A 25,835-nucleotide genomic window follows, 5' to 3' on the forward strand; every position below is an offset into this window, starting at 1 on the left:
AGCAAAAAAGAGGGCAATTAATATAGCAAAAATTAGAGCTATGTTAGAGGATTGGAAAGTTTAAAAAAAACTAATGGAAGGTAACAAAAAGATCAAAAGGAGAGAAGAAGATTAAATAACAAGGCAAGCTAGCCAATAATATAAGAGAATACAAGAAGTTTTTCAGATATATGAAGAGTAAAAGAGAGATGAGGGTGAATATCAGACTGCTGGAAAATGACGCTGGAGTGGTAACGGCATTGGACAAAATAATGGCATGTGAACTGAATAAACATTTTGTGTCAGTCTTCACTGTGGAAGGCACCAGCAGTATGCCAGAAATTTGAGATGTCAGGGGGCATAACTGTGTGTAGTTGCTATTCCTAAGGGGAAATTGCTGAGGAAGCTGAGAAGTTTAAAGATAGATAAGTCATGCAGACCATCTGGACTACACCCAGGGTTATGAAAGTGGGGACGTTAGTAATGATCTTTCAAGAATCACTACATTTTGAAATGGTTCCAGAGGACTGGAAAATTGCAAATGCCACTCCACTCTTTAGGGAGGAAGGGAGGCTAAAGAAAAGAAATTGTAGGCCATTTAGCCTGACTTCAGTGGTTGGTAAGGTGTTGGAGTCCATTATTAAGGATGAGGTTTGGGGTAATTGAAGAAGATAAAATAGGCAAAAGTCAACATAACTTCCTTAGGGGTAAATCTTGTCAGAAAAAATCTGTTGGAATTCTTTGAGAAAGTAACAGACAGGATAGACAAAGATTGTTTACTTGGATTTTCAGAAGACCTTTGACAGGGTTCCATATATAAGGCTATTTAACAAGGTAAGAGCCCAAGGTATTACAGAAAAGATACTAGCATGGATAGAAAATCGTTGGCTGACAGGGCAAAGAGTGGGAATGAAGGGGACATATTTTGATTGAATGCTGGTGACCAGTGTTGTTCTGCAGGGATCGGTATTGACCATTTCTTTTCATGTTATATGTCAACGATTTGGATGACAGAATTGATAGCTTTGTGGTGAAGTTTGCAGAAGGTACAAATATTGGTGGAGGTTGTGTTGAGGAAGGAGAGAGACTGCAAGAAGACGCAGACAGTTTGACAGAATGGGCAAAAAAGTGGCAGATGAAATATAGTATGAGAAGTATATGGTCATGCACTTTAGCAAAGGAATAAAGGTGTAGATTATTTTCTAAACAGGGAGAAAATTTAAAAAATCCAAGGTGTAATAGGACTTGGGAGTCCTTATGCAGGATTCCCTAAAGGTTAACTTGCAGGTTGCGACTGTGGTAAGGTTAGAATTCATTTTTTTTTTTTTTGGTTTTCTGTTCTTTTCTTTTTTTTTAAATTTTATTTAATTAAATTTTTAAATGATTACAAGTGTAGAAAAAAAAAGTATGTGACCCTTCCCCCCTCCCCTTAATCCCTCCCCCCTAACTTCCCTATATGAAAAAAATTAAGAAAGAAAGAAAAGAAAGAAAGAAAGAGTGCCTGGTTGTTGGAAGGTCTCCACATGCTCCATGGAGTTCTTAATAACTTTAGTATATGTATTTATTTCTTTCCCCAAGTAACCATTAATTTTCTCTTCAGAGCACCTATATATTTAATCCTGTCTTTTGTAAATAAGGGCCCCAGATTTTCAAAAATGTTTCATATTTATCTCTTAAGTTATAAGTAATTTTTTCTAATGGAATACAGCCATAGATTTCTTTTTTCCAACAATCTATACTTAAATATGTATCTGATTTCCAAGTAATTGCAATAGCCTTTTTGGCTACAGCCAGCGCAATTTTTATAAATTCTTTCTGATATTTATTAAGTTTGAGTTTCGGTTTTGTCCCTTCAATATCACCTAGTAAAAGTAATATTGGATTATGAGGAAGTTTTATTCCCGTAATTTGTTCCAATAAAAGTCTTAAATTTGTCCAAAAAGGTTGAATTTTAGAACAAGACCATGTAGAATGTAAAAATGGATCTAAATGGATCCATCTAAATGGATACGGGAAAAGAAAGAATCTCCTATATTAAAACATTTGATTGATTTATGGAATAAGATAAATGTTGATGATGAGACAAAAAAATCTTTATTAGCAAAGAGATCTTTAATTCAAAATAGACTTATTCCTTTTACAATGGACAATCAACTTTTATATAATTGGTTTCAACAAGGGATTAAATATATAGGAGATTGTTTTGAAGGAGGTATATTAATGTCATTTGATCAACTAAAGAATAAATATAAAATATCAAATAACACTTTATTTTGTTACTTTCAATTAAGGGCTTATATAAGAGAAAAACTAGGTCAAACAATGTTATTGCCGAAATCTAAAGAAATAGAAATTTTAATTCAAAAAGGAAATATTAAAAAATTTATATCTTGTATGTATAATTTGATTCAAAACCAGGCAACTAAACAAGGAGTCCATAAGTCAAGACAAAAATGGGAAAGTGATTTGAATATTAAAATTGAAGAAACAAATTGGTCAAGACTGTGTCTTGACAGTATGACAAATACAATAAATGTTCGGTTAAGATTAGTGCAATATAACTTTTTACATCAATTATATATTACACCACAAAAAATAAATAAATTAAATCCAAGTTTATCTGATCAGTGTTTCCGATGTAAACAAGAAACTGGTACATTTTTACATTCTACAAGGTTAGAATTCATTGTGAGAGGACTGTGATATATAAGCAAGGATGTGATGCTGAGGCTTTGTAAGGTATTTTGCAGACCATACTTGGAGTATTGGGAGCAGTTTTGGGCACTTATCTAAGAAAAGATGTGCTGCATTAAAAAAAGGTCCAGGGGAGGTTCACAGGGATGATTCTGGGAATGAAAGGGTTAATGTATGAGGCGCATTTAATGGCTCTAGTCCTGTATAACTGGAGTTTAGGAGAATGATAGTTGATTTCAATGAAACCTATTGAATAGAGATAGAGAGGATGTGGAGAGAACATTTCCAATGGTGAGTGAGTCTAGGACCAGAGGGAATAGTGGGATATCTATATAGAACAGGGATGAGGAGGAATTTCTTTACTCAGAGGGTAGTGAATCTGTGGAATTCATTGCCATGTGTGTCTCTGGAAGCCATGTCATTGAGTATCTTTAATGCACAGGCTGATATAATTTTGATTAGTTAGGGCAACAAAGGGTACAGGGAGAAAGCGGAGAATGGTGTTGAGAATGGCAGAGCAGACTCGATGGGCTGAGTGGCCTAATTCTGCTCCTATGTCTTATAGTCTTATGATTATGTTACAGTTCTACAAAAAGTTGTTTAGGATGCACTTGAAGTATTATGCGCAGTTTGGCCACTTCACTTTAGAAAGGATATGATTAACCTAGCGAAGGTGTAGAAGAGATTCACAGGACTGTTGCCTGGATTGGAGGCCTTAAACTAATGTAGAGATTGGATAGGCTGGGACTGCTTTTCCCTCTGAAAAAGGAGATTGAGGTTTATAATAGATCTTTATAAGTTTTGAAGCTAGTTAGTCCCAGTCTTTTTCCTAGGATAGAAGAGACCAAAACTAAGGGGCAAAGGGTTTAAAGGGGACCTAAATGTCAAGCATTTCCCAGAGAGGATGTATATGATAGAAGCTGCCAGAGGAAATGGTAGAGGCATATACCATTATGAAGCTTAAGAGACATTTGGACAGATAGATAAAGATAAAATGGTCTAGAGGGTTATGTACCACAGTCAAAACCAATTATTTTGGTAGGCTTAGATGAATTGGGCTGTATGGCCTGTTTCTAACCTGTATAACTCTGTGTTCTATGTATCAACAAAGAGACAAAATATCCACAATGTGATCCTTACTGTGACGACTGCTTTTGTGTGTGGCTGCAACAAGTGGCTCGAGGTGTTGAGATTATTTCCATGCCCCGCTTACCTGTTGTAAGGATGGGTCTGACCATACTGCCTTGAATGCTTCTTTTAATTGCGTTATGTCGCACCACCAGCTTCACATTGAACACCTTATCCATAAAACGCACTTGACGACAAAACGATTATGCAGTACAGCAGTTGAATAAAATGTCATGGAGTCCTACAGGAAAAGGAAACCTTGGATCAGTGATCAGGTTCCCCGAGCAGACTGTCACAGTCATTTGACAGAATGCCTCATCACCAACGTTTTCAAACAAGCTTCACAATCTTGCTAAGTTAGCGATGAGAAAGGCCTTTTTGCATTGATTTTTATTTGTGTATGAGCGGCATATTGACCAGACTACACACTACCCTTTGGATGTCTGCAGCTGAGGCGAGACTATTGCCCATCTCCTCAGAGAATGTCCTTGCCAGAGAAAAAAAAATCTGGGATAAGTATTTGTCAAGTTTTTCTTCAAAAAAAAAATCACTACGTGACATGGAACTCCGTGTTGTTTGTGCTTTGGGGACATACAGGTATCAACTGCTACTGGGAAATCATCAACATCACTCTCTAGGTGGCACGGTCTAAGTTTCAGGACCATACGCTGTGCTGAACATGATGTAGCCACTGCAAGGGCTCAGTAGAGGAGGGCCAGTGTTCGTGCCTCTTGCACTTCCACACAAATTATTCGAAATTTGTGTTGGAATGCACCCCTTCACTCCCCCCCCCACCCCACCCAGCAATATCACCTTTAGATTATTGCTTTCAGTATGTAACTGAATGGCAACTAATGATTTATTAATGTTAAATAACAGCAATAATACGACTTATACTGGAGTTTTAAGTCATTATTTTGACTTGTTTTAAATGAAAAAAAAATATTTTATAACAGCAAACCTAAGACTTGTAACTGTATTTGTAAATATTGTAAGTAAATATAATGAAATCAATCTATAGTCTGGGAGTCCGACAGCTCAGAAACAAACCCTTCAGCCCACAGTGTGTATGCCAATAAAGCGACTATACGAATCCCATTTATGGGAATAAGCTTCTCAGCTCCAATATCCTGGCGATTCCAAGTTATTCGTCTGGATTCTTCTTGAGTATTGAGAAGGGATCTTCCTTCGCCTGTATGTGTCATGAACACACAACATTTCTAGACATTGTTTGGAATTAAAATTATTTACAGGAGTATATCTTCATTAATTTCTAGATAAAAATTTATGGACACTAAAAATGTGTCAGGAGTGGGATTCGAACCCACGCCTCCAGAGGAGACTGCGACCTGAACGCAGCGCCTTAGACCGCTCGGCCATCCTGACTTGAACAACGCTATTTCATTAAACTCACTTCTGCCTGATAAACAATATTCACGTAGCTTTTCTCTTCTAAATTTTTGTTTATTCTTAGGCATTGACCCTTCATAAAGACGCCCCGCTGCTCTCCAATACTCAACCGTAAGAGCGGCACCGATCGTGGACATGCTGTGTCCTAAATTAGAACTACTGGCCAGCGGCAACCTGTCAATCACATCACTGATCCGCCCATTAAAATTACACGCCTTCCTGATTGGACAATTGTCTATCTGTTGATAGGTTTGTTGAGGTTTGGCGGCACGATTATAATTTTAGATTTGTTTTCTGTTCACCTACTTTTAGTTGTAAGTTTTCACAATTTAAGAATATTTCAGATATGCTTGTGTGGTTAACCTGGAGGAAGCTGTATATAACTCAGTAACACACAGTACACTGCAGATACTGGGGTCAAAGCAACACGCTGAGTTCCTCCAGTTTCTTGTACGTGTGGAATATAATTCACCTATAGTTTATCTGTTGTTGCATTGAGCTGGGAAATTATCACTACATAATTTCTGTTCAGCCAAGGATTATGAGAGGATGGGAGTGAGTGGGGGCAAATAGGAGGCTGAAAAAGGAAAGGAACTGAAGAGAAGTGAAATAAATTATGGAATGATCCCCATTTTGTGGGTAAATTCTCTGATACAGACTGGGAGCTTCTTAGAGATTTTCGCTTGAACTGGGTGATGCACCATCAATAACTCACTCTGAGACGTAAGAAGCGAGATATCGGCTTTTATTGACTGGAAGAATGAACAACACTACATCCTGGAGAATGAGGCCGGGCTCAGGCCTCAATCGCCTTTATACAGGGGTCTGTGGGAGGAGCCACAGGAGCAGTCAGCAGGGGTCTGTGGGAGGAGCCACAGGAGCAGTCAGCGGGGGTCTGTGGAGGAGCCACAGGAGCAGTCCAGACAGGTATATGTAGTTCACCACACGGGGTCTTTCCCATTCTGGACACAGGTTTCAATCAGGGTAAAATGTAATTTTGTATTCTTTAATTCATAGCCGTTGACATATAGTTTCCTACTCTGTCCCCAAATTAGTCCTAGTGGAACGGTGGGAAATTTTGAGGTAAATGAAACATTTGTCCCTCAGCATGGAAATTGGTACAAGGAAGTGCTGGCGGTCATCTCCGTCCAGGAGACGTAGATCTACTCAAAAACATGCATTTATATTGTATCTTCTAGTTGTAAAATATCCAAGGACATTGTCCAATATGAGGCTTGGTGTCCAAAAATCTGTTCTTTCAAAGATTTTGAAAATAATTCACAAACGGTCCCCACCAATGTTGAAAATCTGTTCAAGGAAGAATTTTGTCACTCTAATCTGATCCCTGCCCTTCATTACACATTGCCTTTTTTGCATTCTTGCAGTCATACCAGCTGGATCCCACATACCAAAACAACTCTATTACTCGCAGCGACGAGAAAGTCTGCAGTTGCTGGAAACCCAGGCAACTCATTCAAAGTGCTGGAGGAGCTCAGCAGGCTAGCAGAGTCGAGATGAAGGGTCTCAGCCAGAAAGTCGACTGCTTACTTTTTTTTCCAAAGATGCTGCCTGGACTGCTGAGTTACTTCAGCATTTTGTGTGTGTTGCTATTATTCACAGCGTTCAATCTGATTGTATAAAAGGTACTCTATCGTTTTCATCTTTTTTGATGTACCTGACATTGCTCTCCTCCAAGCAACACACACAAAATGCTGGTGGAACGCAGCAGGCCAGGCAGCATCTATAGGAAGAAGCACAGTCGGCATTTCGGGCCGAGACCCTTCGTCAGGATTAACTGAAAGGAAAGATAGTAAGAGATTTGAAAGTAGGAGGGGAAGAGGAGATCCGAAATGATAAGAGAAGACAGGAGGGGGAGGGATGAAGCTAAGAGCTGGAAAAGTTGCAAAAGGGATACACAGCTGGAGAAGGGAGAGGATCATGGGACAGGAGGCCTAGGGAGAAAGAAGGGGGGAGGGGAGCACCAGAGGGAGATGAAGAACAGGCAAAGAGAAAAAAAAGTGAGGGGGGAAATAAATAAATCAAGTATGGGGAAAGAAGGGGAGGAGGGGGTTTAACGGAAGTTAGAGAAATCAATGTTCATGCCATCAATGTTATGTATCCCTTTTGCCAATCACCTTTCCAGCTCTTAGCTTCATCCCACCCCCTCCTGTCTTCCCCTATCATTTTGGATTTCCCCCTCTCCCTCCTACTTTCAAATCTCTATCTTTCTTTCAGTTAGTCCTGACCAAGGGTCTCGGCCCGAAACGTCGACAGTGCTTCTCCCTATACATGCTACCTGACCTGCTGCGTTCCACCAGCATTTTGTGTGTGTTGCTTGAATTTCCAGCATCTGCAGATTTCCTCGTGTTTGCTCTCCTCCAACACCTCTTCAAGTTGGCAACAATTACACCAGTGCCTAAGAAGAATAATGTGAGCTGCACTAATGACTATCATCAGTAGCACCCACATCGACAGTGATGAAATGCTTTGAGGGGTTAGTCATGACTAGACTAAGTTCCTGCCTCAGCAAGGACCTGGACCTATCGCCAACAGCAGACGAAATTTCAATGGCTCTTCACACGACCTTGGACCACCTGGACAAGCCAAACACCTATGTCAGGATGCTGTTCATTGATTATTGCTCAGCATTATACACCATCATTCCCACGATCGTGATTGAAAAGTTGCAGAACCTGGGCTTTGGTCACACATCCGTACCAACATTGAGTGACTGTCTTTATCATCTCCACCCTTGCTTTAACTTATCGGGAGCATGTACCTGTTACTGCTCGGGGGTGGGGGGGGGGGGGGAGAGAACAAAGTATTCATAAAAGAGTCCTTGTATTTCAACATTTTCCTCCATATTTCACAGATAAATTGATAATTTATGCAGGAAGTATGTTAACTGTTATTTTCCCATTTTTGTGCTCATAGTTGTATTTTTGTATCCCATGCGTGTATTGAAAAATACTGGAGTTACTCGGGAAGGTGGACTAGAAGAGAACAGGTGGAAATATGAAGAATAGGAAGAATTGTTATGGAGAGAGGAAAGAGATCTAACATTCACCTTGATGATTATCTATCAGAACTGCAAAAAAGTAAAAGATGTCTGTAACTGAAATTAGATTAAAAGCGATGGGTAATTCTATTGCCAACTGAATATCTATATACAAGAGTGAAAAGCTATGAGACTTTAGATGCTACCCAGCCGCAGGAACCCTACTATCATCACTTTCAGAATCCATGGGGAACCTCCGCTCCCTCCCACGCAAGGTGACGCGGACCGAGCTTTCCCGGATGTGACGCAGACAGTGTCCCCTAGCAACCATGAGCTCGTTAACAGCGGAGGACTTGTGGCAGGTGATGAGGCTTCAGGTAAAAGAAAGCCGCCCGGTCAGGACTGGCTGTCAGTGGGATGTAAATCAGGAGCTATCCCGAGGTGGGAGTGAGGTTAGGGAGGGCTGGATAGGTTGGTCCTCAGAATGGGGGAGGTGACGAGAATGGATTGAGATGAATGGGAAATCTCCAACTCTATTGCTGTGAGGATAGACTCGTGCAGATTACATGGAGTATCAAAAGAAACACGCTTGTCTCCCTAACTATAAGGAAAGACGAGTATTTATGCAATACCTTTTACAGCTTCAGAGTTGTGTAAATTTGAGTTCGTTTATTGATATATAAACCTCTGATTTGCAGCCAATAAAACACTACTTGGAGCATTCATAATGTTTAGATAGATAAAAAGTCAATAAACATTTAAAAAGTACACACCAGATAATATTTTTCTAGTGTGCTTAGATAAAAATAATTTAATGGTGTACTAAACTACCCTCACCGCTTAAGAACTTGGCTAACTCTCGTAACTTTCCTGAGGATTACACTCCAGTAAAAGTTTTAAAGCATAATGGATGTAAAGAAGTTTTAAAATACTGTATTTGTACATGGTATTTCATTAAACGAGTGAATATTGTAATCATTATTTTGTACGCAATGAAATACTGAAAATGTAAGTTATATTGATTCATTTTATGTCCTTTTGATTCAAGAGGATTGACGGGACAGATAATGACTTTCCAGGTTCTGGATGCCAGGTATTATATTGAACTAACATTTAACAGAACCTATTGCCAGGAGATTTGCATCAGATATCACTATATCATTGTGGTCAACATCACTTGAAATTAGTGGGGCATTTTGCTACCTGTAAAATTAAGATTAGTTTGATAATTGAGGGTTAAATGGTGGTCAGGACATTGGGGCAAACTATTGGTGATACACCATTATGGTGCGGCTCAGTTTGGCTGCCATGAAGAAGCTATTACTGTGTACAGCTACTGACTACTGCAAGCAGAATAGATCTTGACATTATTCATCATCTAGTGCTGTCACATCAGAATGATTGCTTCCAGCTATCAGCATCTTTTAATCTGGATTTATTCAGGAGATAGTTGCATTTTGTTATCCAGCATTACACTGCTCATCTTCTGCAACTGCAGCCTAAAAACATTATTCCTCCTTGATCTATGTTGTCATTGAATTGGGTGATCATGTCTTCTGACCCACAGCACATTAAGCCGTAGATGGTATATCCTAAAGGCCCGGCTTTGGGACACCCTGTTGGGCCTTTGACAGCATGCTTTTGTCAAAGACCTTTTTCACTGGTTTCAAATACTGCTGAAAGTCAGAAACATTTCAAATCAGGTTGAATAAATTTAAACCAATGTCAGAAAAATTAACTAACCTTGTTCTTGCTTACGTTTTTAATCAAGGATGGTGATCCGTGTGATGCACATCCAGCTCCTCGTGTTTGTGTCCCAATGCAAAACTCGTTGATGATTCAAAGAGCAGAGTTGGAGTTTGGAAGGGATATCTTGTGATTAGTGTTTTAGCAGACTCTAACCAAAAACATATTTGAATAATATCACAAAGATAAAAAATATTACTCAAAAGAGAATTTAAAAAAGTTAGAGTCAAAATGTACTTTTAAGTTTATGGACTTTTTAAAAACAAAACAGTCACAAATGTTTAAAATTGGATAAGTTGTTTTAGCTGTAAAACCATCACCCAAGTTGGTTCCAATGAAAAAATTACCTGCTGTGCTCTGTTTGATAAACACTTTCTGTCATTTCTTTCCTTGTATTCTGTTTATCTTTGAGTCACATTGTTTTTGAAGTATGTTATTCAGACAGTTAGGTATGATCCCCTCAGTGCATACTTATGCCCTTCACTATTTGTCCTTTACTATTTCCTTTCCTCAAGTAGAATTTCTGTGGAGGAAATAGAACATTTCAATGACCCTCTAGAATTCTTCTGAACTCACTTTATTGCTTTCTTTGTGTTTACACTAACCATTTTGATAAGTGCCAGTGACTTGGAAATTAAATAATAGTGTATGGTTTGGGCAGGCCATGCTGCTCACTGTCTAGCGTAGCTAGCACATTTCTGACTTCTCTGTGAGTTGAGTGTGGAAGTCAGGAACTGTTTGAAGTTCAGATGTTGGTGTCTCTGATCTTTTGGTACACCACGAGAGTCTGAGGCCTAGTGACCTAATGTCTTGCTATTTCACTGGTAGTGAGGCCTGAAGAATGGGATGAAAAGAAAATTACATTCATAGGAATTGTGAGGGTGTGAGAGTGAGCCAGATCAAGTATAATCCAGCCCATTGTACTTAGAACACAGCACAGGAACAGATCCCTTGGCCCATGATGTTGTGCTGGGCTAATTAAATTAGGAATTAAGTGCTTCATTTTGCCTAAACAGTGTCCTTATCCCACCATTCTCTGCACATTTGTGTACCTTTCTAAGAGCCTCTTGAACATCTCTATCATACTTTTTTTTGAGGAAATTACAAGCAGGAGATGCAGTGGTTGTTGTTTACTTGGATTTTCAGAAGGCTTTTGACAAGGTGCTGCACATGAGGCTGCTTAGCAAAGTAAGAGCCCATGGAATTACAGGGAAGTTACTGGCATGAGTAGAGCATTGACTGACTGGCAGAAAACGGAGAGTGGGAATAAAGGGATCCTATTCTGGCTGGCTGCCGATTATCAGTGGAGTTCTGCTGGGGTCGGTGTTAGGACCGCTGCTTTTAACAATGTATGTCAGTGATTGGACTATGTGATTAATGGATTTGTGGCTAAATTTGCCGATGATAAAAAAATAGGTGAAGGAGCGGGTAGTGTTGAGGAAATAGAAAGCCTACGGAGAAACTTAGATAGTTTAGGGGAATGCGCAAAGAAGTGGCAAATGAAATACAATGTTGGAAAGTGTATGGTCATGCATTTTGGTGGAAGAAATAAATGGGTAGACTATTATTTAGATGGGAAGAGAATTCAAAATGCGGAGATCCAAAGGGACTTGGGAGTCCTTGTGCAGGATACCCTAAAGGTTAACCTCCAGGTTGACTCAGTTGTGAAGAAGGCGAATGCAATGTTGACATTCATTTCTAGTGGTATAGAATATAAGAGCAAGGATGTAATGTTGAGGCTCTAATAAAGAACTCATGAGACCGCACTTGGAGTATTGTGTGCAGTTTTGGGTTCCTTATCTTAGAAAGGATATACTGACATTGGTGAGGGTTAAGAGAAGATTCACAAGAATGATTCCAGGAATGAAAGGGTTACCATACGAGGATCGTTTGGCAGCTCTTGAGCTGTATTCCCTGGAGTTCAGGAGAATGGGGGGGGGGGGGGGGATCTCATAGAAACATTCCAAATGTTAAAAGGCCTGAACAGATTAGATATGGCAAAGTTATTTCCCAAGGTAGGGGAGTCTCTGACAAGAGGGCACAATTTCAGGATTGAAGGACGTCCATTTAGAACAGAGATGCGGAGAAATTACTTTAGTCAGAGGGTGGTAAATCTGTGGAAGTTGTTGCCACGAGTGGCTGTGGAGGCAGAGATAGATAGATTCTTGATTAGCCAGGGCATCAAAGGGTATGGGATGAAGGAAGGGGAGTGAAAATGAATGGACGAATTGGATCAACCCATGATTGAATGGTGGGCAGACTCGATGTCCGAATGGCCTACTTCTGCTCCTATATCTTATGGTCTTATATTTGTCTCCACCACCACCCTGGCAGCACATTCCAGGCACCGAGCAATTTCTGTGTAAAAAAAAACTTGCTCTGTACATCTCTTTTGAACCAACCCCCTTTCCCTTTAAATACATGTCCTCTAGTATTAGATATTTCAACCCTGGGTAAAAGATATCTAAGCCTCTCATAACCTTCTGAACGTCTGTCTAATAATAATAATAATTTTTGACAGAAGGTAAAACATATCTCTTACCTTAAGGAGAAATCACAAATGACGCATCAAAATATGTCCTATTACTTGTTTACAAACTATAAAATTGTAACATCACGGATCTCGCAACTGCTCACCACTCACTTAGATACCCACAATATGCTTGTGGAAGCGCAGAGAGGATGTCGTCAGGGTATGAAAGGATGTAAAGAACAAGTGATAATAGATTAGTAATTCTAAATCAAGCCCAGACGAAAAGCAGAAATCTTTTATGTTGCCACATTGACGACCAAAAAGCACTTGATTCTGTCCCACATTCATGATAAATAGAAGTTCTTAATATATATAAATTACACACAGTATTCTGAAATTTTAATAATATGTGATGAAGCATTGGTGTGCTATAATCATCCTGTCTATTAACAACCAAAAAAGAACAATCACAGTTATCAAAATAAACTGAGGTATTCTTCAGGGTGACTCTCCAAGACCACTATGGTATTGACTAGCTTTAAACACACTCACTAATTAACTGAATCAGAGGAAAATAGGGTATCATATCAGAAACAACCAAATTAATCATACCTTGACACACCTATATATATGGATGATTTGAAATTAAACCCCCCTTGGTCAGTAAAGCTGAAGTAATTAATTCAAGTAGTAGAACTATTTTCAAAAGATATAAACATGAACTTTGGACTAGAGAAGGGCAGAACATAAAGGAAGGTGCAGTAGAGCTAATAGAATACAAGTCAGAGCAGCAGAATGCAATACAACCAAAGAATGAATATGGAATTATAAGTATTTGGCATATCAACAGGCAAAGAAGATAGATCATATTGCAATAAAAGGAAAGTTTTCGACAATTTATTTTAAAGTTTCAGAAAATCTGCCGAACAGAGCTTTGTAAAAATATAACAAAGGAAATAAACACCTTCACTATGCCCATATTGACATATTCATTTGGCATAGTATCTTGGTCCGAAACTGATCTTGGAAATTTACAAAGAAAAGTAAGAAATGAAATGACAAATTTTAGAAAACACTATGTATATTCACCTGTACAAGTACCCTTGTCAGGATGCTGTTCGTTAGAAACATAGAAAACCTACAGCACAATACAGGCCCTTCGGCCCACAAAGCTGTGCGGAACCTGTCCCTACCTTAGAAATGACTAGCTTACCTATAGCTGTCAATTTTTCTAAGCTCCATGTAGCCATCCAGGAGTCTCTTAAAAGACCCTATCATATCTGCCTCCACCACCGTTGCCGGCAGCCCATTTCACGCACTCACCACTCTCTGAGTGAAAAAACTTACCCCTGACATCTCCTCTGTACCTACTCTCCACCTGTGTCCTTTTGTGGCAACCATTTCAGCCCTGGGAAAAAGCCTCTGACTCTCCACATGATCAATGCCTCTCATCATCTTGTACACCTCTATCAAGTCACCCCTCATCCTCTGTCACTCCAAGGAGAAAAGGCCAAGTTCACTCAACCTATTCTCACAAGGCAAGCTCCCCAATCCAGGCAACATCCTTGTAAATCTCCTCTGCACCCTTTTTATGGTTTCCACGTCCTTCCTGTGGTGAGGCGACCAGAATTGAGCACAGTACTCCCAAGTGGGGTCTGATCAGGATCCTATATAGCTGCAAAAATATGTCAGGAGTGGGATTCGAACCCACGCCTCCAGAGGAGACTGCGACCTGAACGCAGCGCCTTAGACCGCTCGGCCATCCTGACTTGTGAAAAACTCATTCTGACTTGTGGAAAATGTTGACTATAGCTCAGCATTTAAAAAGGTCCTAATCAATAGGTTACAGAATTTGGGCCTCTGTACCTCCCTCTGCAATTGGACTAACTGGAAGACCACAATCTTGTGGATCGGTGATATATTCTCCTTTTTGCTGACGATCAACATTGGTATACCTCAGCAGTGTGTGGTTAGCCCACTGCTCTACTCCCTCTATACCCATGACTGTGTGACTAGGTATAGCTCAAATACCTTCTATAAATTTGCTGATGATACAACCATTGTTGGTAGAGTTTCAGATGGGGATGAGAATGTGTACAAGAGTGAGATATACCAGCTAGTTGCGTAGTGTCACAGCAATAATCTTGCACTCAATGTCAGTAAGATGAAAGAGCTACCGTAATTGTAGATTTCAGGAAGAGTGAGATGAAGGAGCACGAACCAGTCCTCATAGAGGGATCAGAAGTGGAGAGAGTGAGCAATCTCAAATTCCTGGGTGTCAAGATCTCTGAGAATCTAACCTGATCTCGACAAATCGATGCAGCTATAAAAGAAGGCAAGAATGTGGCTATATTTCATCAGGAGTTTGAGGAGATTTGGTTTGTTACCTAAAACTCTCAAAAACTATGGAAAGCATAGTATCCAGGACATTTTCAAGGAATGGTGTCTCAGAAAGGCGACGTCCATCACCCAGGGCATGGCCTCTTCTCATTGTTACTGTCAAAAAGGAAGTACAGTACAGAAGCCTGAAGGCACACACTCAGCAATTCAGGAACAGCTTTTACCCCTCTGCCTTACGATTCCAAAATGAACATTGAACCCATGAACACGACCTCACTTTTTATCTTTTTTTTAATATATTTTTGCACTATTTTAATCTATTCAATATACAGACAGACAGACATACTTTATTGATCCCGAGGGAAACTGGGTTTCGTTACAGTTGCACCAACCAAGAATAGAGTAGAAATATAGCAATATAAAACCAGAAATAATTAAATAATAATAAGTAAATTATGCCAAGTGGAAATAAGTCCAGGACCAGCCTATTGGCTCAGAGTGTCTGACACTCTGAGGGAGGAGTTGTAAAATTTGATGGCCACAGGCAGGAATGACATCCTATGATGCTCAGTGTTGCATCTCGGTGGAATGAATCTCTGGCTGAATGTACTCCTGTGCCTAGCCAGTACAGTGGATGGGAGACATTGTCCAAGATGGCATGCAACTTGGACAGCATCCTCTTTTCAGATACCACCGTCAGAGAGTCCAGTTCCACCCCCACAACATCACTGGCCTTACGAATGAGTTTGTTGATTCTGTTGGTGTCTGCTACCCTCAGCCTATTGCCCCAGCACACAACAGCAAACATGTTAGCACTGGCCACCACAGACTCGTAGAACATACTCAACATCGTCCAGCAGATATTAAAGGACCTCAATCTCTTCAGGAAATAGAGACGGCTCTGACCCTTCTTGTAGACAGCCTCAGTGTTCTTTGACCAGTCCAGTTTATTGTCAATTTGTATCCCCAGGTATTTGTAATCCTCCACCCTGTCCACACTGACCTCACACTGACACTGAAGCAAACATATATATGCTTACTGTAATTCATTTATGTGGTTATTTATTCATTTATTTTTCATTCTATGTTATCATGTATTGCATTGAACTGCTGCTGCTAAGTTAACAAATTTCACGACACATGCCGGTGATAATAAACCTGATTCTTATTCTGATAATACACTCGGACACACTTAGATTAACATTACCTAGGACAGAAGGAGGAAGTGGAATAACAGACATTAAAAAAATTACACAACAGGATATATTTTCATCAATGGAAGCAGGATCCAACACTCCATATGAGTAATTCTGATAAGAAGTACACAGCACTAAAATGAAAGCACAACCCAGAAAAGTGAAGAAATTATCACTATAGAAGAAAAAGTTAACCAGTGGAAAAGCATGATCCTCCATGGAAGACATCCCCATGATCCGAATAGACTAGATGTTGGCAAGGAAGCGTTGAACGTCTGGCTTAGGGTTGCAGACCTCGTGTCTGAAAAAGAGGGGTTCCTTGTCGCAATACAGAACTAGGTGATTAACACAAAAAAATCAAACATGCACAATAAAAGACCAACAAATTTCAGATGATAGATGCAGAAAGTGCCAAGAGAAACTAGAAAAATCCAACTCATTACAGGATCCTGCACCAGTTTAAACTAATTTGACAGGGGTATGAGAATCGGAGTGATAGTGCCGAGGATGAGGTAGTTGGTTTACAAACAAAGGTAATGCAAGCAAAGCAAGGAGAGGTTGATAGGGCAAAATTGCAGTTAAAAGGATGAATTACAATGTAAAAGGCGGACAAAATCGAAAAGGTTGAATACAGGACTGAAGGTGTTGTATTTGAATGTGTGCAGTTTACAGAACAAGGTAGACGAACTTGTAGCACAGTTGATGTATGATGTTGTGGGCATCACTGAATCATGGCTGAAAGAAGATTGTAGCCGGAAGCTTAACGTCCAAGGATACACATTGTGTCAAAAGGACAGATAGGTAGGCAGAGGGGGTGGCATGACTCTATTGGTAAAAAAATTAAATCAGTGATGTTGCCTGGGTTGGGGAGCATGCCTTACGAGAATAGGTTGAGTGATCTTGGTCTTTCCTCCTTGGAGCAGCGGAGAATGAGAGGCGACCTGATAGAGCTGTACAAGATAATGAAGGAATGCATTGATCATGAGGATAGTCAGAGGCTTTTTCCCAGGGTTGAAATGGCTAACACCACAGGGCAGAGTTTTAAGGTGCTTGGAAGTAGGTACAGAGGTGATGTCAGGGGTAAGTTTTTTATGCAGAGAGTGGTGAGTGCGTGGGATGGGCTGCTAGTGACTACGATGGAGGCAGATACGATAGAGTCTTTTAAGAGACTCCTGGATAGGTACATGGAGCTCCGAAAAATGGAGGACTATGGGTAACTATAGGTAATTTCTAAAGTAAGTACATGTTCAGTACAGCATTTTGGGCTGCAGGGCTGTATTGTGCTGTAGGTTTTCTATGTTTTTCCCTGAAAATAACTGCTTTATATTGGCATTTTTCTGGGAAATCCATGCATTTCTAAAGCTTATTTAAAAGAAACCTCATTATTAATGTGAATACTGAGTACATGAACCTTGAACACCTGAAATCAAAATGAAAACAGTAGTAAGCATAATGCAATTGAATAATTGCCTCAGAATGACTGGCTCAGAAGTTAGGAATGGTTATAAAAATGAGGGGAACTCAATCTATTTTTGTGTATTTTAAGAACTTATTTTAGGTACAGAGGAGATGTCGGGGTAAGTTTTTTATGCAGAGAGTGGTGAGTGCATGTAATGGGCTGCCAGCGGTGATGGTGGAGGTGGAAATGATAAGGTCTTTTAAGAGACTCCTGGTTAGGTACATGGAGTTTAGAAAACTAGAGGGCTATGGGTAAAGCCTAAGTAGTTCTAAGGTAAGGACATGTTCGGCACAGCTTTGTGGGCTGAAGGGCCTGTATTGTGCTGTAGGTTTTCTATGTTTCTATGTTAACATGAGCAGACAAAGCAGCACATGGGAATAGATTACAGGATGCAATCCAGAGTGGAATTGTAGACTGCCTTGTTACAGTTTGTCATAGAGCCATGCGGGATGGAAACAGGACCTCCAAGATGACCATTAAGCAGACATTTACACTTATTTCATTTTAATTTTATTCTCTCCACATTCCACAATTTACCCCATCCTTGCTCTAATTCTATCACATGCCTATGTATTAGGGGCCATTTGCTGTGATCAATTAACGTACCAACCCACATAGTTTGGGATGTGGGAGGAAATCCACGTGATCACAGGGATAATTTGCAACTTCACACAGGCAGCATCCAAGGTCAGGATCAAACTTGGAGTTGTGAGACAGCAGTTCTACCAGCCGTGCTATTGTGCCATCTCTTGCATGCTTCAGACCTTGTTGTGTGCCTTTGGGAACTGTGTCCAGTTATTGAGATCTGCAGTTTGTTTGTAAACTAAATTACATTCATTAGATTTGTCTCAAGATATATATATATATATTTTGGTTTCAGAAAGAAGATGGTCGTCGACTTTTAACAAAATTGCTAAGATGGGAAGATTTTGATGAAGAGAGAGATTTAAAACCAGGCATACTTCTTGACTATCTATATGACACTATTATATTTGCTGCTGACAAAGGATTTCCATGGCCCAGTGTTGCAGTGGCCATTTGCTTTTCACAGGAATTACTTTGTGAAACTAAAGGTAGTAACAAAATTCAGTTTATTGCAATTATTTTTATAATGGAATTAGCTCAGGAACATAGTTGTTTTAAAAGGTGTTGATGATTAATGCACTTATTTACACGTAATAATTATTTCTTGAATACTCTATGTGATGTCCTTGGATATTGCATGGAAATTGGGAATTCAAATTCCGATGTACAGATTGAAACTTTCTAATCCAGCACCCTTGGAACCCAACTGGTTTTGGACTACAAAAAATGCCAGATTACAGAAATAGTCCCAAGGGACCTCTTGTCAGATTCTAAAGTAAATCTGTGAAGTCCCCTCCCCCCGTGAATCAGTATCCTCCAATGGCACAAGTATCAATAGAAGAGATTGCCTTGTTGGTTTCCATAGCAAATCCTTTAGGTGGCCTGCGTTGTGAATCAGCAGTCTGTAATCATTGACTTTGGTAAACTAATTCAATTCTCTGTATTGATTTATTGTTAATTAATTATTTAAATTATTTAATTTATACATTCATTCATTACTTGTTCACAGAAATTTCATAAAAGCATATTTTGATTCTACATCTCTGTTTGCTAGTAGTGATAAGTAAACTCCATAAGGGCAAATCTCTTTTACCATTACTGTTGTAATTCTAGGGTACATTGTATATATTATAAAGTTTAAACCAGAAGTAAAAAATGATTTGACTAATAAATTTGCTAATACCTTTGAGAGACACTCTGCAAACCAAAGGTGCCAGATTCAAAACATACTGGACCAAGAGTGTTGCCAGATCACATAATGCCAGACCAGTATTTTAGTATTTACTAAAATGATATAAACTGCATTTATTTTTTCTCCTTGTTGTTTCGAATGTATTTTCATGCTTTTTTTTTAACCTTCACCTCCCATTAATGATTTTATCTTTTTAAAGGTGTTGCTATAGTACGGGTCTGATTTATTATTGAGGATGTATTTAATTATTTATGTTTGAAAGATTGAATATTTTCTCCTACATCAGTTTAATCTGTAACTGACTTTAGTCTTAAATGGATTGAAGAAGGTAGGTTAGCAATACCTTATAAATAATGGTTTTATCAGCTATGATCAAATAAAAATGTTGAGATACTATATTGTGAACATTTCTGAGATGTGACTTTGAAAGAATACTTGAAAGATGACCGTAAAATATGTTCTTTAAATAACAGAAATGACTAGAAGAGAACTGTGAGTTTAAAAATACAGTCCAAATATAAACATGTCTGAATGCATCTTCTATGAAAAATAGGAACATGGGAAGTTTTGTGGGATACTACATTCAAGCATAAAAGTCTGGTCAACAAAATTTTGTACTAAACTTGAGATATCAGAAATTTAAAGTGTCCAAAATTTAAAGAAACCTGATCAACTATTGGAGATCAGCTGACTCCATCAATGGCTTCTGTTGAAGCTTTTCCAATAAATATTCAGATAATGTGGACCCCATTACGTACTGCACCAATGGTCTTACTTCCATATGTTCCAGAGAACAGCCCAAATTGCATTAAGCCAAATGTCCTTTGCACTTTGACATGTTCCTCACTGGGAAGCATGCAACCCAAAGTTTGCTTACCTTTCTCGCATGAGTTAAGAAATCCTTTATCACACTCCATCATGAGATTAACTCAATACTAATCTCATGATGTTCTCAAAATGTATTTGAGCTCAATCAGACTCAGAGACATTTCCTACAATGATTTGAATCGTTGAATGGTTACAGTACAGAAAGAAAGAATTTAACCCATTAATTCTCTCCTGGCTCTCAGCAAATTGTTTTTGTGGGCTAAAGGTTCTGCGTAATATGGGTTTGCACTATTGTACTATGACTAGTATTCTCAATGGGCTCCAAAACGCACTCAAGTTATTTTCCCATCGAGCTTTTGATAACCCTAATGATCAATCCTTTTGTTTTGATTTCACTTTCAGGAAAAACTATTCGGGAAGCTATTGGAAGATTGTGGGATAAATGTGAACAATACCAAAATAAACTGAATTCTAATTACCTCCAACATTTAGCCAATTATTTACTTGGAACTTTCTTCAAACATTATCATCTCTACCAATTTGTACTGTGTAAACTCAGAGAGGTTGATCAAACCGTAGATGAACTTGTAGTCCATGTACCCCAAGAAGTTCCACCTTTAAAGAATGGAACAGACATTGAGCTTTGGGAATACCAGCAACAAGTGGCAAAGCTCAGTGAAGCTGAAGCCCAGTTACGTAATGGAATGTCAGCATTTCGTGAGGACAGACTGTTGAAAAGTGAACAAGAAATGGACAAGTTTTACAAGGACCTTAAATTTCAAAATAGAGAAGTGATTGATAAAGCAGTAAGTAATCCCTTTTTTTTAAACAATTTCAACAACGTGTTTAAATATATTTAAAAAGGAGAGGAGGAACTGAGAAAAGGAATATCGTTTTTACAGGATATAGGATGGGAAGAGATATAGTCACGATAACATGGGAATCGGTAGGATTATAAGACGTCAGTTGACAATTTGCCTCTAGAGATGGAGACGGAGAGATCGAGAGGGGAAAGGAAGGTGTCAGAACTGGGCCAAGTAAATTAAGGGCAGAGTGGAAGTTAGAGGCAAAGTTGATTAAATTGACTAGCTCAGCATGGGTGCATGAAGCAGTATCAATGCAGTCATCAATGTAACGGACGAAGAGTTGGTAAGTATTACTGGGGAAGGCTTCAAATAGGGACTGTTCTATGTAGCCAGCAAAGAGGTGGACATCCTTGCAGGAAGGTTTGCTAATGCTGCTCCGGGGGATTTAAACTAGAATTGCAGGGGGAGGGGAACCAAAGTGTTAAAGCAGATAGTGAGGTGGAGAAGGATAAAGGTCATGCGAGAGCTGCAAGTATAGTACATGGAGTAAAGCCAGATATAGCATATAAAGAGGTTTTGAGGAAAGAGAAAAAAAATAAAGGGTGTAAAGGTAGTAAGGTAGAAGGGCTAAAGTGCGTGTACTTCAATGAAAGAAGCATCAGGAACAAAGGTGATGAACTGAGAGTTTGGATACGTACTTGGAATTATGATGTAGTGGCTGTTACAGAGACTTGGCTGACACCAAGGCAGGAATGGATTCTCAATATTCCTGGATTACAGTGCTTTAAAAGGGATAGAGAGGGGGAGAAAGGGGAGGAGGGGTGGCATTACTGGTCAGGGATACTATTACAGCGACAGGAAGGGTGGGTAATGTAGCAGGATCCTCTTTTGAGTCAGTATGGGTGGAAGTCAGGAACAGGAAGGGAGCAGTTACTCTACTGGGGGTATTCTATAGGCCCCCTGGTAGCAGCAGAGATACCGAGGAGCAGATTGGGAGGCAGATTTTGGAAAGGTGAAAAAAATAACAGGGTTGTTATCATGGGTGACTTTAACTTCATTAATGTTGATTGGCACCTGATTAGTTCCAATGGTTTAGACGGGGCAGAGTTTGTCAAGTGTGTCCAGGATGGATTCCTGTCACAGTATGTTGACAGGCCGACTAGGGGGAATGCCATACTAGATCTAGTGTTAGGTAACAAACCGGGTCAGGTCACAGATCTCTCGGGTGAGCATCTGGGGGACAATGACCACCACTCCCTGGCCTTTAACATTATCATGGAAAAGGATAGAATCAGAGAGGACAGGAAAACTTTTAATTGGGGAAGGGCAAATTATGAGGTTATAAGGCTAGAACTTGTGGGTGTGAATTGGGATGATTTAGCAGGGAAATATACTATGGACATGTGGTCAATGTTTAGGGATCTCTTGCAGGATGTTAGGGATAAATTTGTCCCAGTGAGGAAGATAAAGAATGGTAGGGTAAAGGAACCATGGGTGACAAGTGAGGTGGAAAATCTAGTCAGGTGGAAGAAGGCAGCATACGTGAGGTTTAGGAAGCAAGGATCAGATGGATCTATTGAGGAATATAGGGTAGCAAGAAAGGAGCTTAAGAAGGGGCTGAGGAGAGCAAGAAGGGGGCATGAGAAGGCCTTGGCAAGTATGGTAAAGGAAAACCCCAAGGCATTCTTCAATTATGTGAAGAACGAAAGGATGACAGGAGTGAAGGTAGGACCGATTAGAGATAAAGGTGGGAAGATGTGTCTGGAGGCTGTGGAAGTGAGTGAGGTCCTCAATGAATACTTCTCTTCAATGAGAAGTATTCTCCAATGAGAGGGAACTTGATGACGGTGAGGTTGATGTTCTAGAGCATGTTGATATTAAGGGAGAGGAGGTGTTGGAGTTGTTAAAATACAATAGACAGTAGGTGCAGGAGTAGGCCATTCGGCCCTTCTAGCCAGCACCACCATTCACTGTGATCATGGCTGATCATACATAATCAGTACCCTGTTCCTGCCCTCTCCCCATATCCCTTGACCCTGCTATCTATAAGAGCTCTATCTAACTCTCTCTTGAATGCATCCAGAGACTTGGCCTCCACTGCCTTCTGGGGCAGAGCATTCCACATATCCACCACTCTCTGGGTGAAAAAGTTTTTCTGCATCTCTGTTCTAAATGGCCTACCCCTTATTCTTAAACTGTGGCCTCTAGTTCTGGACTCACCCATCAGCAGGAACATGCTTCCTGCCTCCAGCATGTCCAATCCCTTAATAATCTTATATGTTTCAATCAGATCCCCTCTCATCCTTCTAAATTCCAGTGTATACAAGCCCAGTCGCTCCAATCTTTCAGCATATGACAGTCCCGCCATTCTGGGAATTAACCTTGTGAACCTACACTGCACTCCCTCAATAGCAAGAATGTCCTTCCTCAAATTTGGAGACCAAAACTGCACACAATACTCCAGGTGGGGTCTCACCAGGGCCCTGTACAGCTGCAGAAGGACCTCTTTACTCCTATACTCAATTCCTCTTGTTATAAAGGCCAGCATGCCATTAGCTTTCTTTACTGCCTGCTGTACCTACATGCTTACTTTCATTGACTGATGTACAAGAACACTTAGATCTTGTTGTACTTCCCCTTTTCCTAACTTGACTCCATTTAGATAGTAATCTGCCTTCCTGTTCTTGTCACCAAAGTGGATAACCTCACATTTATCCACATTAAACTGCATCTGCTATACATTTGCCCACTCACCCAACCTGTCCAAGTCACCCTGCATTCTCATAACATCCTCCTGACATTTCACACTGCCACCCAGCTTTGTGTCATCAGCAAAATTGCTAATGTTACTTTTAATCCCTTCATCTAAATCATTAATGTATATTGTAAACAGCTGCGGTCCCAGCACCGAACCTTGCGGTACCCCACTGGTCACAGCCTGCCATTCTGAAAGGGACCCGTTAATCGCTACTCTTTGTTTCCTGTCAGCCAGCCAATTTTCAATCCATGTCAGTACTCTGCCCCCAATACCATGTGCCCCAATTTTGCCCACTAATCTCCTATGTGGGACTTTATCAAAAGCTTTCTGGAAGTCCAGGTACACTACATCCACTGGCTCTCCCTTGTCCATTTTCATAGTTACGGTACATCCTCAAAAAACTCCAGAAGATTAGTCAAGCATGATTTTCCCTTTATAAATCCATGCTGACTCAGACTGATCCTTCTACTGCTATCCAAATGTGTCGTAATTTCCTCTTTTATAATTGACCCAGCATCTTTCCCACCACCGACGTCAGGCTAACCGGTCTATAATTCCCTGTTTTCTGTCTCCCTCCTTTCTTGAAAAGTGGGACAACATTAGCCACCTTCCAATCAGCAGGAACTGTTCCTGAATCTATAGAACATTGGAAAATGATTACCAATGCGTCCACGATTTCTAGATCCACCTCTTTAAGTACCCTGGGATGCAGACCATCAGGTCCTGGGGACTTATCAGCCTTCAGACTCAACAGTCTATCCAACACTGTTTCTTGACTAATATAAATTTCCTTCAGTTCGTCCTTTACCCTAGTTCCTTTGGCCACTATTACATCTGGGAGATCGTTTGAGTCTTCCCTAGTGAAGACAGATCCAAAGTACCTGTTCAACTCTTCTGCCATTTCTTTGTTCCCCATAATAAATTCACCCGTTTCTGTCTTCAATGGCCCAATTTTGGTCTTAATTATTTTTTTGCTATTCACATACCTAAAGAAGCTTTTACTATCCTCCTTTATATTCTTGGCTAGTTTACCTTCGTCCCTCATTTTTTCTTGGCATATTGCCTTTTTTGTTATCTTCTGTTGCTCTTTAAAAGCTTCCCAGTCCTCCGGTTTCCTGCTCATCTTTGCTATGTTATACTTCTCTTTTATTTTTATACTGCCCTTTACTTCCCTCGTCAGCCAAGGCCGCCCCTTACTCCCCTTAGGATTTTTCTTCCTCTTTGGAATGAACCGATCCTGCACCTTCTGCATTATTCCCAGAAATACCTGCCATTGTTGTTCCACTGTCTTCCCTGCTAGGGTATTGTTCCATTGAACTTTGGCCAGCTCCTCACTCATAGCTCCATAGTTCCCTTTGTTCAACTGTAATACTGACACATCCGATTTTCCCTTCTCCTTCTCAAATTATAGGTTAAAACATATCATATTATGGTCACTACCTCCTAATGGTTCCTTTACCTCGAGGTCCCTGATCAAATCCGGTTCATTGCACAACACTAAATCTAGAATTGCCTTCTCCCTGGTAGGATAAGTCCCCAGGGCCTGACGGAATATTCCCCAGGCTGCTCCACAAGGTGAGGGAAGAGATTGCTGAGCCTCTGGCTAGGATTTTTATGTCCTCGTTGTCCACGGGAATGGTAAAGAAGGATTGGAGCAAGGCGAATGTTGTCCCCTTGTTCAGAAAAGGTAGTAGGGATAGTCTGGGTAATTAAAGACCAGTGAGCCTTACGTCTGTGGTGGGAAAGCTGTTGGAAAAGATTCTTAGAGATAGGATCTATGGGCATTTAGAGAATCATGATCTGATCAGGGACAGTCAGCATGGCTTTGTGAAGGGCAGATAGTGTCTAACAAGCCTGATAGAGTTCTTTGAGGAGGTGACCAGGCATATAGATGAGGGTAGAGCAGTGGATATGATCTACATGGATTTTAGTAAAGCATTTGACAAGGTTCCACATGGTAGGCTTATTCAGAAAGTCAGAAGGCATGGGATTCAGGGAAGTTTGGCCAGGTGGATTCAGAATTGGCTTGCCTGCAGAAAGCAGAGGGTCATGGTGGAGGGAGTACATTTGGATTGGAGGGTTGTGACTAGTGGTGTCCCACAAGGATTGGTTCTGAGATCATTATTTTTCGTGATTTTTATTAACGACCTGGATGTGGGGGTAGAAGGGTGGGTTGGCAAGTTTGCAGACGACACAAAGGTTGGTGGTGGTGTGGATAGTGTTGAGGATTGTCGAAGATTGCA

At 40.2% G+C, this 25,835-nt stretch overlaps 1 protein-coding gene and 2 non-coding genes across 4 annotated transcripts in view; 1 reads left to right on the top strand and 2 right to left on the bottom strand.

Annotated features, from left to right (window-relative positions):
* Positions 1–5,104: 5,104 nt before the first annotated feature.
* trnal-cag (transfer RNA leucine (anticodon CAG)) lies at positions 5,105–5,187 on the bottom strand. Its single transcript has one exon. It is a non-coding gene; the product is annotated as a tRNA-Leu (tRNA).
* A 3,331-nt stretch (positions 5,188–8,518) lies between these two features.
* c9h8orf74 (chromosome 9 C8orf74 homolog) overlaps positions 8,519–25,835 on the top strand; it is a 32,534-nt gene continuing 15,217 nt past the window's right edge. Inside the window, exons 1-4 of one of the 2 annotated variants that reach the window (XM_073055458.1) lie at positions 8,544–8,586; positions 9,258–9,302; positions 18,304–18,496; positions 20,431–20,834. In XM_073055458.1, coding sequence (XP_072911559.1) covers positions 8,575–8,586; positions 9,258–9,302; positions 18,304–18,496; positions 20,431–20,834 — 654 coding nt within the window. In that variant the 5' untranslated portion in view covers positions 8,544–8,574. Of the gene's footprint in view, positions 8,587–9,257; positions 9,303–18,303; positions 18,497–20,430; positions 20,835–25,835 lie in introns of both variants that reach the window. The other variant, XM_073055459.1, reaches the window with a different exon arrangement.
* trnal-cag (transfer RNA leucine (anticodon CAG)) lies at positions 14,115–14,197 on the bottom strand. Its single transcript has one exon. It is a non-coding gene; the product is annotated as a tRNA-Leu (tRNA).

This window comes from Hemitrygon akajei, chromosome 9 (assembly GCF_048418815.1).
Source record: "Hemitrygon akajei chromosome 9, sHemAka1.3, whole genome shotgun sequence".
Classification (NCBI taxonomy): domain Eukaryota; kingdom Metazoa; phylum Chordata; class Chondrichthyes; order Myliobatiformes; family Dasyatidae; genus Hemitrygon; species Hemitrygon akajei.